Source organism: Macaca thibetana, chromosome 3 (genome assembly GCF_024542745.1).
Source record: "Macaca thibetana thibetana isolate TM-01 chromosome 3, ASM2454274v1, whole genome shotgun sequence".
Taxonomy (NCBI): domain Eukaryota; kingdom Metazoa; phylum Chordata; class Mammalia; order Primates; family Cercopithecidae; genus Macaca; species Macaca thibetana.
In genome coordinates, this window is record NC_065580.1 from 152,716,826 (window position 1) to 152,730,595 (window position 13,770).

At 52.8% G+C, this 13,770-nt stretch overlaps 2 protein-coding genes across 3 annotated transcripts in view; one reads left to right on the plus strand and one right to left on the minus strand.

The window, feature by feature from the left end:
• CFAP410 (cilia and flagella associated protein 410) overlaps window positions 1-13,770 on the plus strand; it is a 413,721-nt gene that overhangs the window by 356,559 nt on the left and 43,392 nt on the right. The window lies entirely within an intron of this gene.
• TRPM2 (transient receptor potential cation channel subfamily M member 2) overlaps window positions 1-13,770 on the minus strand; it is a 165,266-nt gene that overhangs the window by 42,418 nt on the left and 109,078 nt on the right. For both annotated transcript variants that reach the window (XM_050784399.1, XM_050784398.1), the window contains 7 exons: window positions 12,731-12,931; window positions 9,191-9,293; window positions 7,769-7,890; window positions 7,177-7,530; window positions 3,359-3,496; window positions 2,323-2,452; window positions 771-916 (listed from right to left, as the gene is read on the minus strand). In XM_050784399.1, coding sequence (XP_050640356.1) covers window positions 771-916; window positions 2,323-2,452; window positions 3,359-3,496; window positions 7,177-7,530; window positions 7,769-7,890; window positions 9,191-9,293; window positions 12,731-12,931 — 1,194 coding nt within the window. The remainder of the gene's footprint in view (window positions 1-770; window positions 917-2,322; window positions 2,453-3,358; window positions 3,497-7,176; window positions 7,531-7,768; window positions 7,891-9,190; window positions 9,294-12,730; window positions 12,932-13,770) is intronic.

Here is a 13,770-nt window from a genome sequence, read left to right on the forward strand (position 1 = left end):
GTGCCCCAGATGGTGCCCATCAGCTGTCTGCTGAGGACTCGGGGTGCCTAGTGGACAGAGCTGCCTGTAGTCTCACAGCAGAAAGTGGTGAAAACACAGAGCTTGCCCGGGGGCATTTGGGTGCCCAATCCCACCCTTCACATGACCTTGAGCTATGGGACCCCATCTCTGCTGGCTTCTAAGGCCCCGCAGTTGCAGGCTGTCGAGCGCTGGCCCCTCTGAGCTCTGCAGTGGGGGACAGGACCCCTCTGCAGGCCCGGCACAGCCCAGGACACGATGGGAGCTCATGGACTTGGCAATAGCTCGGAGCTCCAAGGAAGCCCAGCATGCAAGGGGCACTTGCTGTGGGCCAGGCCCCATCAGGGGTGCCAGGGCGATGCTGAGGGCAGCCATGCCCGGGAGCCCCTGCGTCTCCAGGGAGGACACGCCGTGTCCCACTTATCCCTTCAGGAAGAGAGGGCAGACACTGTTCCCAGAGCCACCTGGGCTTCTAAAGAAGCCTGCCGCTCCCAGATAGGAATGTCCGTGGGGAGGTGAACGGTGACCTCCGCAGCCACCAGCTCCTGCTTTTGCTTCACGTTAGTTTCCCTGTCTGCAAAATGGGAGGCCAGAGCCTGGAGCAGGTGGCCAAGGGGTCAGGCGCTGTCCCCGAGCCTCTGAGGGCCCTGAAGCCCGTGTGAGTGTGCGTGCCGACTGCGTGAACAGGAGGCTGTGTCCGCCCTGAAGGCACCACAGGCATCTGTTTCTGGAAGGCGCCCTTGGGAGGTCACCTGGATGCCTCCGTGAGACACAAACTTCATGTCCTTGGCCTCCAGGGCAAGCTGCAGGCAGGTAGTCTTCCCCCAGGCCTCGGACACGCGGATGAGCAGTTTCTGGGCTCTCTCTTCGTCCTTCCGGTAACATTCAGTGAAGACCCCTGGGCGGAGACATAAGACCCCGTCAGAGAAGCAGGTCACAATCACTGAGCCCTGGGGACGAGTCAGAGGGTAACCACTCTGGAAAGCACCACCAGGAAACAGGGAAGTGTACAGGGCAAATGTGAGGCTGATGTCTCAAAACACCCGGGCCCGGGGAAGAGGACCCCAGGGAGAGGGCACATAGGGCTGGAACCACCTCTACAAAAATTACAACAAGGAGAAAATTATGACGGGGACAGAGAACTGACCTAACCAACTCCATCTTGCTTCTAACCTCCAAGGTCCATTCCTGGGCACAGGCCACACTAACTTTGAGAGGAACTTCGTTTATAGTTTAACTTCCAAACAAAGATGATAGTAACCCTTTCCCAAAACCAACCCCCTTCTTGCCGGGGACCAGTCTGCCTTTGTTAGACTAACAAAGTAGCCACAAATTAGAAATTACAGTTTAGGAGTCATACAGCCAGAGGCCACAAGATTCCAAACTGCACCAACTCTTCCTAGGAGTAACATCACTGTCGGAAAACCCAGGATATTTTCAGAGCCTGCGTTCTGATGCACCACTGTTGCCACCCCGACTGCAAATCTGGCCCAACCAGTTCTGTGACCACATCCAGGAACAGCAGACAGCGAGAAGAATCCGCTGTGATTTCACCTCTGGCCCAACCCATCAGTGCTCCCCACTGCCTGGTCCCCTATCCACCAAATTATCCTTAAAAACCCCCAGTCTCGCCAGGTGCAGTGGCTCACGCCTGTAGTCCCAGCACTTTGGGAGGCTGAGGTGGGTGGATCACCTGAGGTTAGGAGTTCGAGACCAGCCTGACCAATATGATGAAACCCCGTCTCTACTAAAAAGACAAAATTAGCCAGGCGTGGTGGCATGTGCCTGTAATCCCAGCTACTCAGGAGGCTGAGACAGGAGAATTGCTTGAACCCGGGAGGCAGAGGGTGTGGTGAGCTGAGACTGTGCCATTGCACTCCAGCCTGGGCAACAGAGCCAGACTCTGTCTCCAAAAAAAAAAAAAAAAAAAGTCTCCAAATTTTCAGGGAGACTGATTTGGGTGATGAAACTCCAGCATCCCATTCAGCCGGCTCTGTGGGAATTGAACTCTTTCTCTATTGCAATCTCACTGTCTTAACAAATGGGCTCTATCTGGGCAGCAGGCAAGAGAAACCCAGTGGGTGGTTATGGGGCCAAGACTCAGGGATGAGGGAGGACCCCAGGGTGAGCACATAGGGCTGAGACCCAGGGACGAGGACCCCAGGGTGAGAGCACATGGGGCTGAGACCCAGGGACGAGGACCCCAGGGTGAGGGCGAGCATGGCTGAGACCCAGGGATGGGGACCCCAGTGAGAGCATGCATGACTGAGCCATGGCCTGCAGCCCGTGCCTGGCAGAGCTCACCGATGGCTCTGTGCTCACACTCCTCTGCCAGTGCCAGCATCTCCTCCGAGCTATCCGTGTCCTCCTCCTCCTTGGACAGCTCCTTCAGGATCTTGCTGCAGGCCAAGGCCGCTGCGATGCAGTCCTGGCTCTGGGGACCGGAGGAGCCACCGTGAGACTCTAAAGGGCCTAGCCAGGCTCGACCCAGCCTGGGGAACCCAACACACTGCCCTGGGTGATGAAAACAAGGCCCGGGGACGGTGCGGGCCGCTGGGCAATCACTGTCTGTGACCACATCTACACAGACAATTTAAGCCCCACTCCAATCAGTACACAACCTCTGATGGTCCAGGCTCCCGCGTGGCCTGTGGGAGGGGACTGCTTGCCCTGCAAAGCCTAATGGACAGCACATGCCCAGCGCATGCACCGGCCCCCACCAGAACCAGTGTGAGCTGCAGAGGGTGGCACCACCCGGCCTGTGTGTGTCCAGCAAGACTCGGCCCTGGACATAACCACAGAATGAGTTTTTTTAGCAGAACTTTTAATTTAAAAATTCCTTTCCTAGGCCAGGCACAGTGGCTCATGCCTGTAATCCCAGCACCTTGGGAGGCCGAGGCAGGTGGATCATGAAGTCAGGAGTTTGAGACAGCCTGACCAATATGGTGAAACCCCATCTCTACTAAAAACATAAAAAATTAGCTAGGCGTGGTGGCACATGCATGTTGTTCCATTTACTCAGGAGGCTGAGGCAGGAAAATCGCTTGAACCCAGGAGGGGGAGGTTGCAGTGAGCCAAGGCCATGCCATTGCACTCCATCCTGAGCGACAGAGCGAGACTCCGTCTTCTAAAAAAAAAAAAAAAAAAAAAAAAATTTCCTTTCCTGCCTAGAGCTAAGTTCTTTGTTCTCCAACTCCGGGTGCCCCAAGTCCTTCCTGACGTTGGAGATGCCCACACCCCTCCACAGGCCCCGCTGGCACTTGGCCTCAAGCTCTCCAGCCACGCTCCCCAGTTGGCCACTGGCCTATAGCTGTGTCTGCTCAGAAGCCGGTCTTATTACCTGAGCCCAGATGATTCCTGCCAGCTCCCGACGGTTCTGGACGATGGCCCAAATGAGAAGGTCACGGACGGGGTCCATGGTGAAGGTCACATGGCCTGAGGAACGCTTGTAGAGGGACCGGAGGCTCACTCCCTGCACCTGGTAAGCAGTGGACAGTCAGAGCACCAGCTGGTCCCCACTGGCTTAGAGTCACTGGAGGAACCTGTTAGAGGTGAAAGCCCTAATCCCAGCCCTGACCTTCTCAGGATCTCACTGTCCCTGGAGAACTACAGCCTGAATTTTCAGCAACAGCCTAGATCATTCTTATGCACACTGAAGTTTTTTAAAGCACTGTTCTAGAGACATCTAGAAACATCTAGAAAGTGAAATACCCATCTAACTCCTTTACCAACGTTTGTAGACTCTTGTTTCATGCCAGGCACTTCAAGGTTCCCTAGTCTTATCTGATGGCATCAAAGCCACTTTCAACGAAGTAAACTTCTAGCACAGTGGAGGGTGTTAACAGGTCAGTGACTGTCTTCTCCCTGAGGGAATCTCCTTCAGTGTCTCTGGCAGAGCGACCACTAGGAAAGATCTGCCAGGTGGGTGACAAGGCTCACACACGAGCAAGGACGGGGCACCTTGCCCAGACCCACCTCCCCTACACGGCTGGGCTTTTCCCCGGACCAGGAAGCACGTCCTCACGTAGCTGGGAAATACTTCCCAGAAGTAGAGAAAACATCTCCAAAATCACATACTGTAAAAAACACACCTCAAGGGATCCTAGAGATTTCCTGAAGGTTTTTCATTATAAAGAAATGTGTTTTTCTTCCTGAACCACAGGTACGGATAAGCCTGAGCTTCTGTTTTGGACCTTCCTAAGCATATTCCAACTGAGCGTCCTAAATAAACTCTCTGGACTTAAGAAGCGCAGATTGTTAATGTATAAAACCAAGCCATACCCGGCCTGATGCAGTAGCTCACGCCTGTAATCCCAGCACTTTGGGAAGCCAAGATGGGTGGATCCTAAGGCCAAGAGTTCGAGACCAGCCTGGCCAACATGGTGAAACCCCATCTCTACTAAAAATACAAAAAATTAGCCGGGCATGGTGGTGGGAGCCTGTGATCCCAGCTACTCAGGAGGCTTAGGCAACAGACTCAATGGAACCCAGGAGGCAGAGGTTGCAGTGAGCCGAGATTATGCCATTGCACTCCAGCCTGGGCAATAAGAGCGAAACTTCGTCTCAAAAACAAAAAACAAAAAAACCAAGTCATACCCATGTCTTTCTCAAGAGTGAAGACAGAGCTCACCTGGAACAATGGATCGATTGGAAAACCTGGAGGAAATAGACTATTTTCTAGCAGGAAAAAAACAAAACCAAATGTGAGCTTAGAGGAGATGGAGAACCTAAACATAAAAATAATCAGAAAATAAACAAGAAAGTTACTAGAACTATTACCAATTTTTTTTAAAAAAAGGCACTGGGCCCAGATGGACTCACAGGGGAGTCGACCAAGGTTATAAGAAGCGATTAACTCCAGATGCATAAACTGTCCTGCAGCAGAGAAGGAAAGAAAGCTTCCCAAATGGTTTTTACAAAACTAACATAAAATTGCTATCAAAACCTGACAAATATAGCTCCCCAAATAAAACTGCAATCAAAGGCTTAAGCATTCTGATGCAAACACCCTGAAAATGTTGTCAAGAGAATCCAGTATATTAAACTTGCACTGAGGCCAAGCTGAAATTCAAAACAGGAATAAAAACATGTTTCACTGTCAGAAAATCTGTTAAAATAATTCGCCAAATTCATAGGTCAAAGAAGAAAAGCAGCTCAATCTTCTCAAAGGCATCTGATGCTTTGTTTTGTAAAACCTTAATGAATCAGAGATAAATACTCCCAAGAGGCCAGGTGCGGTGGCTCAAGCCTGTAATCCCAGCACTTTGGGAGGCCGAGACGGGCGGATCACGAGGTCAGGAGATCGAGACCATCCTGGCTAACACGGTGAAACCCCGTCTCTACTAAAAAAAAAAATACAAAAAACTAGCCAGGCGAGGTGGCGGGCGCCTGTAGTCCCAGCTATGCGGGAGGCTGAGGCAGGAGAATGGCGTAAACCCAGGAGGCGGAGCTTGCAGTGAGCTGAGATCTGGCCACTGCACTCCAGCCTGGGTGACAGAGCGAGACTCTGTCTCAAAAAAAAAAAAAAAAATACTCCCAAGAGAAAAACAAATACAAAATCCAGCATCATTCCTGACATTGAGTCACTGCCAGGTTCCCACTGAATAAGGGTACACAGACTAGGGCAGGGTTCCCATTGAATCAGGGTGGAGATTACAGCAGGGTTCCCATTGAATAAGGACGGATATTAGAGCAGGGTTCCCATTGAATCCGGGTGGAGATTAGGGCAGGGTTCCCATTGAATCAAGGTGGAGATTACAGCAGGGTTCCCATTAAATAAAGTTGGAGACTAGAGCAGGGTTCCCATTAAATGAAGGTGAGACTAGAGCAGGGCTCCCATTGAATCAGGATGCAGACTACAGCATCCACTCTCCTACAGCTGCAGTGCACACTGGGCATCTCACAAAAATACTCTGGAATGTTACTGACCTGACTGTAGGAAAAAACAAGCACATCTACTGGGCATGAGTGGGATCAGGGCAGGCGGATCATGCTCCCTGCAGAACCTTTTGTACTGTTTGGAACTTTTAGAAAGGGTATGGTATGGACTGAACTGTGTCCCCCTAAAATTCATATGTTGAAACCCTAACCCCCAATGTGACTACAGCACTTGGAGATAGGGTCTTTAAGAAGGTAATTAAGGTTAAATGAGGCCACATTGTGGGTTCCTAAGTGGATAGGTGTGTTCTCTTTATAAAAAGAGGAGTGAGGCTAGGTGCAGAGGCTCACACCTGCAATCCCAGCACTTTGGGAAGTCAAGACAGAGGATCACTTGAGCCCCGGAGTTTGAGACCAGCCTGGGCCATATAATGAGACCCCATCTCTACAAAACATAAAAAAACAAAAACAAAAACAAATTTTAAAAAACCTGGGCATGGTGGCACGTGCCTATAGTCCCAGCTACTCAAGCAACTGAGGCAGGAAGATTGCTTGAGCCCAGGAGGTGGAAGCTACAGTGAGCCATGATTGCACCACTGCACTACAGCCTGGGTGACAGAGCCAGACCCTGTCTCAAACATAAAAATAGGCAAATCATGGTGGCTCAAGGGTGTAAATTCCAGCCTTTTGGAGGCTAAGGAGAGTGGATCACTTGAGACCAGGAGTTTGAGACCATCCTGTCCAAAATGGCAAAACCGTCTCTACAAAAAATTTTAAAAATTAGCCAGGTGTGGTGGTGCACACCTGTAGTCCCAGCTACTTGGGAGGCTGAGGTGGGAGGATTGCTTGAGCCTGGGAGGTTGAGGCTGCAGTGAGCTATGATCACGCCACTGCCCTCCAGCCTGGACGACAGAGTGAGACCCTGTTTCAATAAAATAAAAAATAAATAAAAGAAAAAGGAAGTGGCACCAGAGACTTCTCTCTCTGTCATGTGAAGACACAGCAAGAGGGCAGCCACGTGCAAGCAGGAAGAGGCCCTGGCCAGAAGCCAGCCCTGCTGGTGCCTTAATCTGGGACTTCGGGCCCCCAGAACTTCCAGAAAATAAACTGGTAGTTTCTGCCCCATCTGTGGAATTTTGTTACAGCAGCCCAAGCAGCCTAAGATAGAGCATGTGTCTTTTCTAATAAAAATAAAAGCTAATTTTAAAAACAGAGAGCTCTAAGAACATGGCAGTATCCCACGCGGGCAAGGCCAGGTTGGGCCCCGTTACCAGCACGCACATTGAGCTTGATGTGGGACACGGGCAGCAGGAGCCGAGGCCGGTCGCTGTGCCAGGGCCGGGGGTAGAGCGGCTGTGTGAAGTCCCCCAGCAGCTCCCGCAGCACCTGGGCCACATGGTGCATCTGCAGGCGGGGCGCAGCGGGTGCACAAGCCAGGCGCTCGGGTTCCTCCGCCAGCACCTTCTGCAGCTTGCTGTGGAACAGGCAGGAGGGCTCCAGGTTCTCATACAGATAAAGCAAGGTATCCCAGGTGACGAACTCCTTCAGCTGCACCCCGTTCTCCAGGAAGAGCTTCACGAACTCAGGCTTGTTGGAAATGAGGGCAGCCGTCATCATGGGGTGCAGATCTGAAGGCTGAGAGCAAGCATTGTGTGGTGATGGATGCATTTGGTCATCATCCCATGTCATCCTGATCTCAAAGACCCTGGAGATGGGGGCTGCTGTTGCTGGGGAGGATGAAAGCTGCCTGGGTCACCCACCCTCAAGGGAAGGGCTGGGATCCAGACAAGGCGATCCTCGCCTGCCCTTGTTTCAGTGGTGCAATGCACGTGGGCCCAGTGGGCCCCTCCACAGGGCACTCAGGAAGACTTACCTTCCACTGCCACTCATCCGTGAAGATTTCACTGCGGGCAATGTCCACGCGATTCCATGCCACTGCCAATTTCAGCTGGTGGTCCCAGTTCTCGTGGCCAAAGTGGTCTTGGCTCCGGGAGGCTGCAGATGAACAGGTGCACACTGGGCCTTGATCTGGGGCTCAAAGCCATTTCCCTCCAGGGCGACTGACTTATGATGTCAGAGGCAGAGATGTGTCATGAGCTCTTGCCTCTCAACAATTCAAAGTGACAGGTGCAGCACCCAGTGACCTCCTCCCATACACACAGCCTTGCAAAATCATGTTCCATTTCAGAGTCAGAATCAGTGAATCTTGGGGCTTTAGTCATCATGTCCATGCACCCCTATTTCCCCTGCCCTCCTCCTGGCCATGCCCTGGCCCCTGAGCAACAGGTGGGCAGTGAGCAAGAAAAGGGCCTCCCTGTTTTAAGAAGACATAGGTCTCTGGAGGGCAGGCATCTTACACTAACTCATCCAAAACTCAGGACTCAGAAGCCATCGCATTTCCAATCCTGCCTCAATTGCCTGTAAATGTTCAATGGCAACAACCACCTCACTGGTTCTCAGGACAAGTTATTTTGCTCAAGTACTTTCGGTGCTCTCTTTCTGGTTTAACTTTTCAAAACATGGGTTGTTATTTGGGGAAAAAGAAAAAAGAACTTTGACCCTTACCTCACACCATACACAAGAATCAACCTGAAGCGGTTCATAGGCCCAAACATAAAGGCTATGTCTACAAAGCTGCTATCAGAAAACAGAAGAAAATATCTGCAACCTTGGGATGGGCAGAGATCTCTTAGCTATGACACAAAGAACATGAACCATAAAGAAAAACTAATTAAATTGGCTGGGTGCAGTGGCTCATGCCTGTAATCCCAACATTTTGGGAGGCCAAGGTGGGCGGATCACGAGGTCAGGAGATCGAGACTATCCTGGCTAACATGGCGAAACCCCGTCTTTACTAAAAAAACAAAAAATTAGGTGGGCGTGGTTGTGGGTGCCTGTAGTCCCAGCTACTTGGGAGGCTGAAGCAGGAGAATGGTGTGAACCTGGGAGGTGGAGCTTGCAATGAGCCGAGATTGCACCACTGCACTCTAGCCTGGGCGACAGAGCGAGACTCCGTCTCAAAAAAATAAACAAATAAATAAATAAAAATAACAAAGGTATAAATGACAGCGGCTGCACTCGGATTCCAGTTACAAATAAAGGAGCTCATACCTCTAACATCAGGTGACAGGCAGGCGCCCACCTGCCCATCGCCAGCTGCCCTCTGGTCAGGGTTTCTGACCAAGGAGGAATATTCTGGTTCCCAGAATCATGGCACTTCGAGACTAGAACTTAGCATCGTCAGAGCCCACGTTCTGGCCTCCACCCCATTCCCCCCATGTTCCCTGACCCTCACCTTTCAGCAAGGCCTGCAGGATGGCCACATCCACATCCTGCTGACCATCCTTGCCTTCCCGGAAGACAGTCAGCAGCTGCCGCCTCCGGACAATATCTTGGATCTGCAACAAGCATTTTCCAAGTGAGACACACAGTGACCCCTGAACCCCTGCCTCCTCCAAGACACACAGAATTGAGGCCCCAGACACAGCCAGAGCCCGGGGTCCTGCCTGCCCTTGTGGTCAGGACACCACCACATCTCCTCTTGCCTTAGACGGTGTGGATGAAGATTCATGGGGACCAAATACAACATGTTTGTGCGAGTCCGTTGGGTGGAAAACACAATCCAAGAGCAACGGATCTTCATCCTGATGCTAGTGCAGCTTCATGCGAGGCTGCTTCTCCCGGCCCTCCTGCTAAGCCCGGGCCACTCCTCACCACCTGCCTACCTGCCTATCTATCTGTCCATTTATCTATCTATCTATCTATCTATCTGTCAATTGATTTATCTGTCAATCGATCAATCTATCTATCCATCTATGCATCTATCCATCTATCTATCTACCTAATCTTATCCATCTATCCATCTATGCATCTATCCATCTATCTATATTATCTATCTATCCATCCATGTATATATCTATCCATCCGTGTGTGTTTCATCTATGTATGTATGTATGTATGTATCTACCTATACACCTATCCATGTATCCATCTATCCATCCACATGTATCTATCTATCGTCTAGCTATCCATCCATCTATATACACACCCACCTTCCAACCATTCATCCATCCACTTATCTACCTCCCACTCGCTATCTATCTATCATCTATCTATCTATCTATGTATTTATCAATTCATCCTTTTTTTTTTTTTTGAGACAGAGTTTTTGCTCTGCCACTCAGGCTGGAGTGCAGTGGCAGGATCTTGGCTCTCTGCAACCTCCACCTCCTGTCTTCAAGCAATTCTCCCGCCTCAGACTCCCAAGTAGCTGGGATTACAGGCACCCACCACCAGGCCTGGATAATTTTTGTATTTTTAGTACAGACATGGTTTCACCATGTTGGCCAGGCTGGTCTCGAACTCCTGACCTCAAGTGATCCACCCACCTCAGCTTCCGAAAGTGCTGGGATTACAAGTGTCAGCCACTGTGCCCAGCCCATCCATTTTATCATCTGTCTGTCTGTCTACCTATCTATCCATCCATCCATCTACCTATCATCTAGCTACCCATCTATCCATCCATCCATCCACATGCCCACCCACCCACCTACCATCCATCCATCCATCCATCTATCCATCCATCTTTCCATCCATCCATCCACACACCCACCCATCATCCATCTATCTATCTACCACCCACCCACTATTCATCCATCCATTCATCCATCCATCCATCCATCATGGTGTCCCTAGCAGGTATGTCTGCTACAGTTATTCCTCCTTGAAGCACCTTCCCCCTGTGTCCAGGGCAGGCAACTCCACAAACGCATCTTCCCATGGCTCCCACTGCTCCCAAGGCTGGCCACGCCTGGCCTCTTCTGCTTCTCTCCTCGTCCCCAGCCTGGCCTCATTGCTTCCACACAGACTCTGCCCTCACCTGGAGGGCTCCTCACACTCCACCTCCATGCCTAAGACCCCAACGGTGCCCCATCCCTGGGGGTCCAGCTTTCGTGACAACTCCAAAACACATCCTGGACTCCCTGGCGAACTCCACCCTCATCCAGCAGCCAAAGGTCTCCTGGCTTTCAGCCCCTGTCCTCACAAGGCAAAACAGCTCCCAGCGTCTGAGCCCATAAAAGTCTCCAGCCTTCAGCCCACCCTGTCCTCACACAGTCAAGCAGCTCCCAGCGTCCGAGCCCATACGGACACCAGGGCCTGTTTCCTCGTCTGAGTGGAACACTCAGTACCCCTACTTGATAGATGAGAAAGGCGAGGCTGAGCAAGGGTGGACAACTTCTTCCTGGCCACAGCTGTCAGACCTTGCAGGGAGGCCCCAGGGCCCCTCTGACGGGGCTGCCCACCAGCGGCAGCACTCACTCCAGGATGGGTCTGCAACTCCTCCAGTGTGTAGACGGACACTCCCAGAAGGCGTGTTAAGGGAGCGCGCTGACCCCAGCTGTGTGGCTCAGCCTCTCCCCACTGAGCAGGAGCGTCAGTGAAAAGCCGAGCCCCTGCTGAGGCCTGACAGCTCCATGTGAAAGCACCACTTTCAGGGCCTTGGCTTGGCTATAGAGAGTGCATTAAAAATAAGCACCTTTCAACAACAGCTGATTAAACTCAGTTCTGAAAATTGCCTGAATAATTTATCAACCGGCAGAGAAAGGGCTCCAGGGCCTGCCTGACAAGTCCCAGTGGCACCGGGAAGGAAGGAAAGCCGCCCTGACGTTGGGAGCTGAGCGGCCGCTCACAGCCGGACCGTGATGCTTTCACAGACTGATCTGACGCTTGCGGCTACATCATGTTATTCTCCTGCCGGGCAAACACGCTCTCAGAAGACATCCGTGCAGAACGAGGTCACTCTGAGACCATCACAAACCACAGAAGAAAACAAGGTCGTTGTGCCACCCACAAATCACCAGTCACGGAAACTGCTTCTAGATGGACCAACGGGACCAAGACCTCCACCCAGCCTTTCCGATACCCGTGGTTCCTGAGGGTGCACGTTTTTAATCCATTCTCCACAGGCCCAATCTGGCCAAATACACGTGTCCCTGTGGCCTGCAGCTAGGGGCCACCACTGCCCACAGAGCCCAAATTAAACACAGCGGGAGCCGTGGAAAGTGCATGTCAGCCACTCAGAACCTGGGGATGTCCAGGCTCTGCAGGAAAGACACAGACTGAGGGCTCTGCCGGCCCCGGCTTGCTGGGAAACAGGATGAAAAGGCCCCGGTCCCAGCCCCCGCCAACAATCCTCCAGGAACTGAGTCAGGTGACCCTGGAACCAGCAGGTACAGAGAGGGCAGGAACTCTCCACTGGAGCCCGCCCCCCTGGTCAAGGGCTTTGTGAGGTGGTCAGGGCTGACCAACCACGACCCTTCACAACTAACCCCCTCTGGAGGCTGGGGTCATGGCAGGGGCCACCCAAAATCTACCCCTGGACTGGGGGCAATGGCCCCTCCTGAGGCCACTCTACGTGCCTCCATTAACTCACCCATGAGGCTATGAGCTGGACTGACCCTGCGACCCACAGCCATTACTCAGCAGCTGCCCTGCTGCCCAACTCGGCTGAGGCCTCCCCAGCGCCTGCCTCCCACCCCTCCAATCCAGCAGACTCTTTTCACAGCACCATGAGCCTGGCAGTGTTCCCAACCCGCCCTGCTGTGCTGCCGGTGAGGTTCACACCCTCCTTTCACGTGCTGTCACGGGATCTGACCTCCGGAACCCAGCCAGGAGGCTTGCCACCTGCGCCCTGCCCTCTGCAAATCGCTCTGGCACCCGCTCAGACCCGGTGGGTTCTCCGCATCGATCCGTGAGTCCTGGTGCTGCCCACCAGGCTGACGGTGTCTCTGTGGAGCAGCCACATGCCGGTGACCATCGTGCCCGTCAGCCTCACCTTTTTGGTCCACTCGACAATCCTGCTTTCCGTGAAGGTCTCAAACATCTCCTGGAAGAACACACTCAGTTTCTGCTGGATCAGGGAGACAGTGATGTCCGAGACAGGCAGGTTGGCCACCTGGGCAATGACGTCGGCCACGCGGCCCGAGCCCTCCACAACTACGCAAGGGGTGCCGTTGGTGGTGGCGTTGTAGATGGTCTGCAAGGCAGGCGGGGGCGTGAGCCCGGGACTGGGTCCTCACCTCGCTCCAACGCTTTCTGAACGGAGAATTCTCCAAGGCCAGCTAAGGGAAGGGCTGGGCTAACACTACTCCAAGATCCACTGAAAGCACTTATCAGTTTGGTGGCATCCCCTGCTCTGGGGGAAGAGGGAGCTGCCCCAACACACTGGGGGCTGCACACCTGGCGCCTCTCGGGCCTCAGCACCAGCAGAATCAAAGGCTCTCAGCATTTTTGCCTATGGACCTGCAGATGTGAGGGCCTCGCAGCAAAGGGGACGCTGCATGGACCTGGAGTTACCAACCTCATAAAAGCCCACAGTAAGAGCAAGGCAATGAGGAGGGCCCCCGGGCTCCAGGGGGTGCTGGACTTCAGGAAGGGACTGGCCACAAGGCCGTCTGGCAGGAAGGACCCTGCCATGTGTATGAGCATCCGCCTGGGATAAGGAGGCAGGTGTAGCGGCCCCAGCAGGAGAGCGTGAAGGGTACTTGGCATGCGTAGGGAGTGAGGACCCAGTGCTCTATGGATTCCTGTCCAGCCTTAAGCCCCCAAGGCTCTGTTTTGACCTCCTGCAATCATGAAACATAAATGGGACACTGCTTATGATTCCATCCTTCACAAAAGCCCACACTCTTGGTCCAGATCCGCAGGCTATATGTCCTCATACGTTCCTACAGCAGGTGAGGTCGCCTCACACCCTGCACGCCACAAAGCGGTTAGGATTCGGGTCAGGAAGGAAGGCCAGCAGAGCAGCGCATTCAGGCCGCATGCCAAATCCGCAGTCACACAGCTGCTGGCACCACAAATCTGGGATGGGGG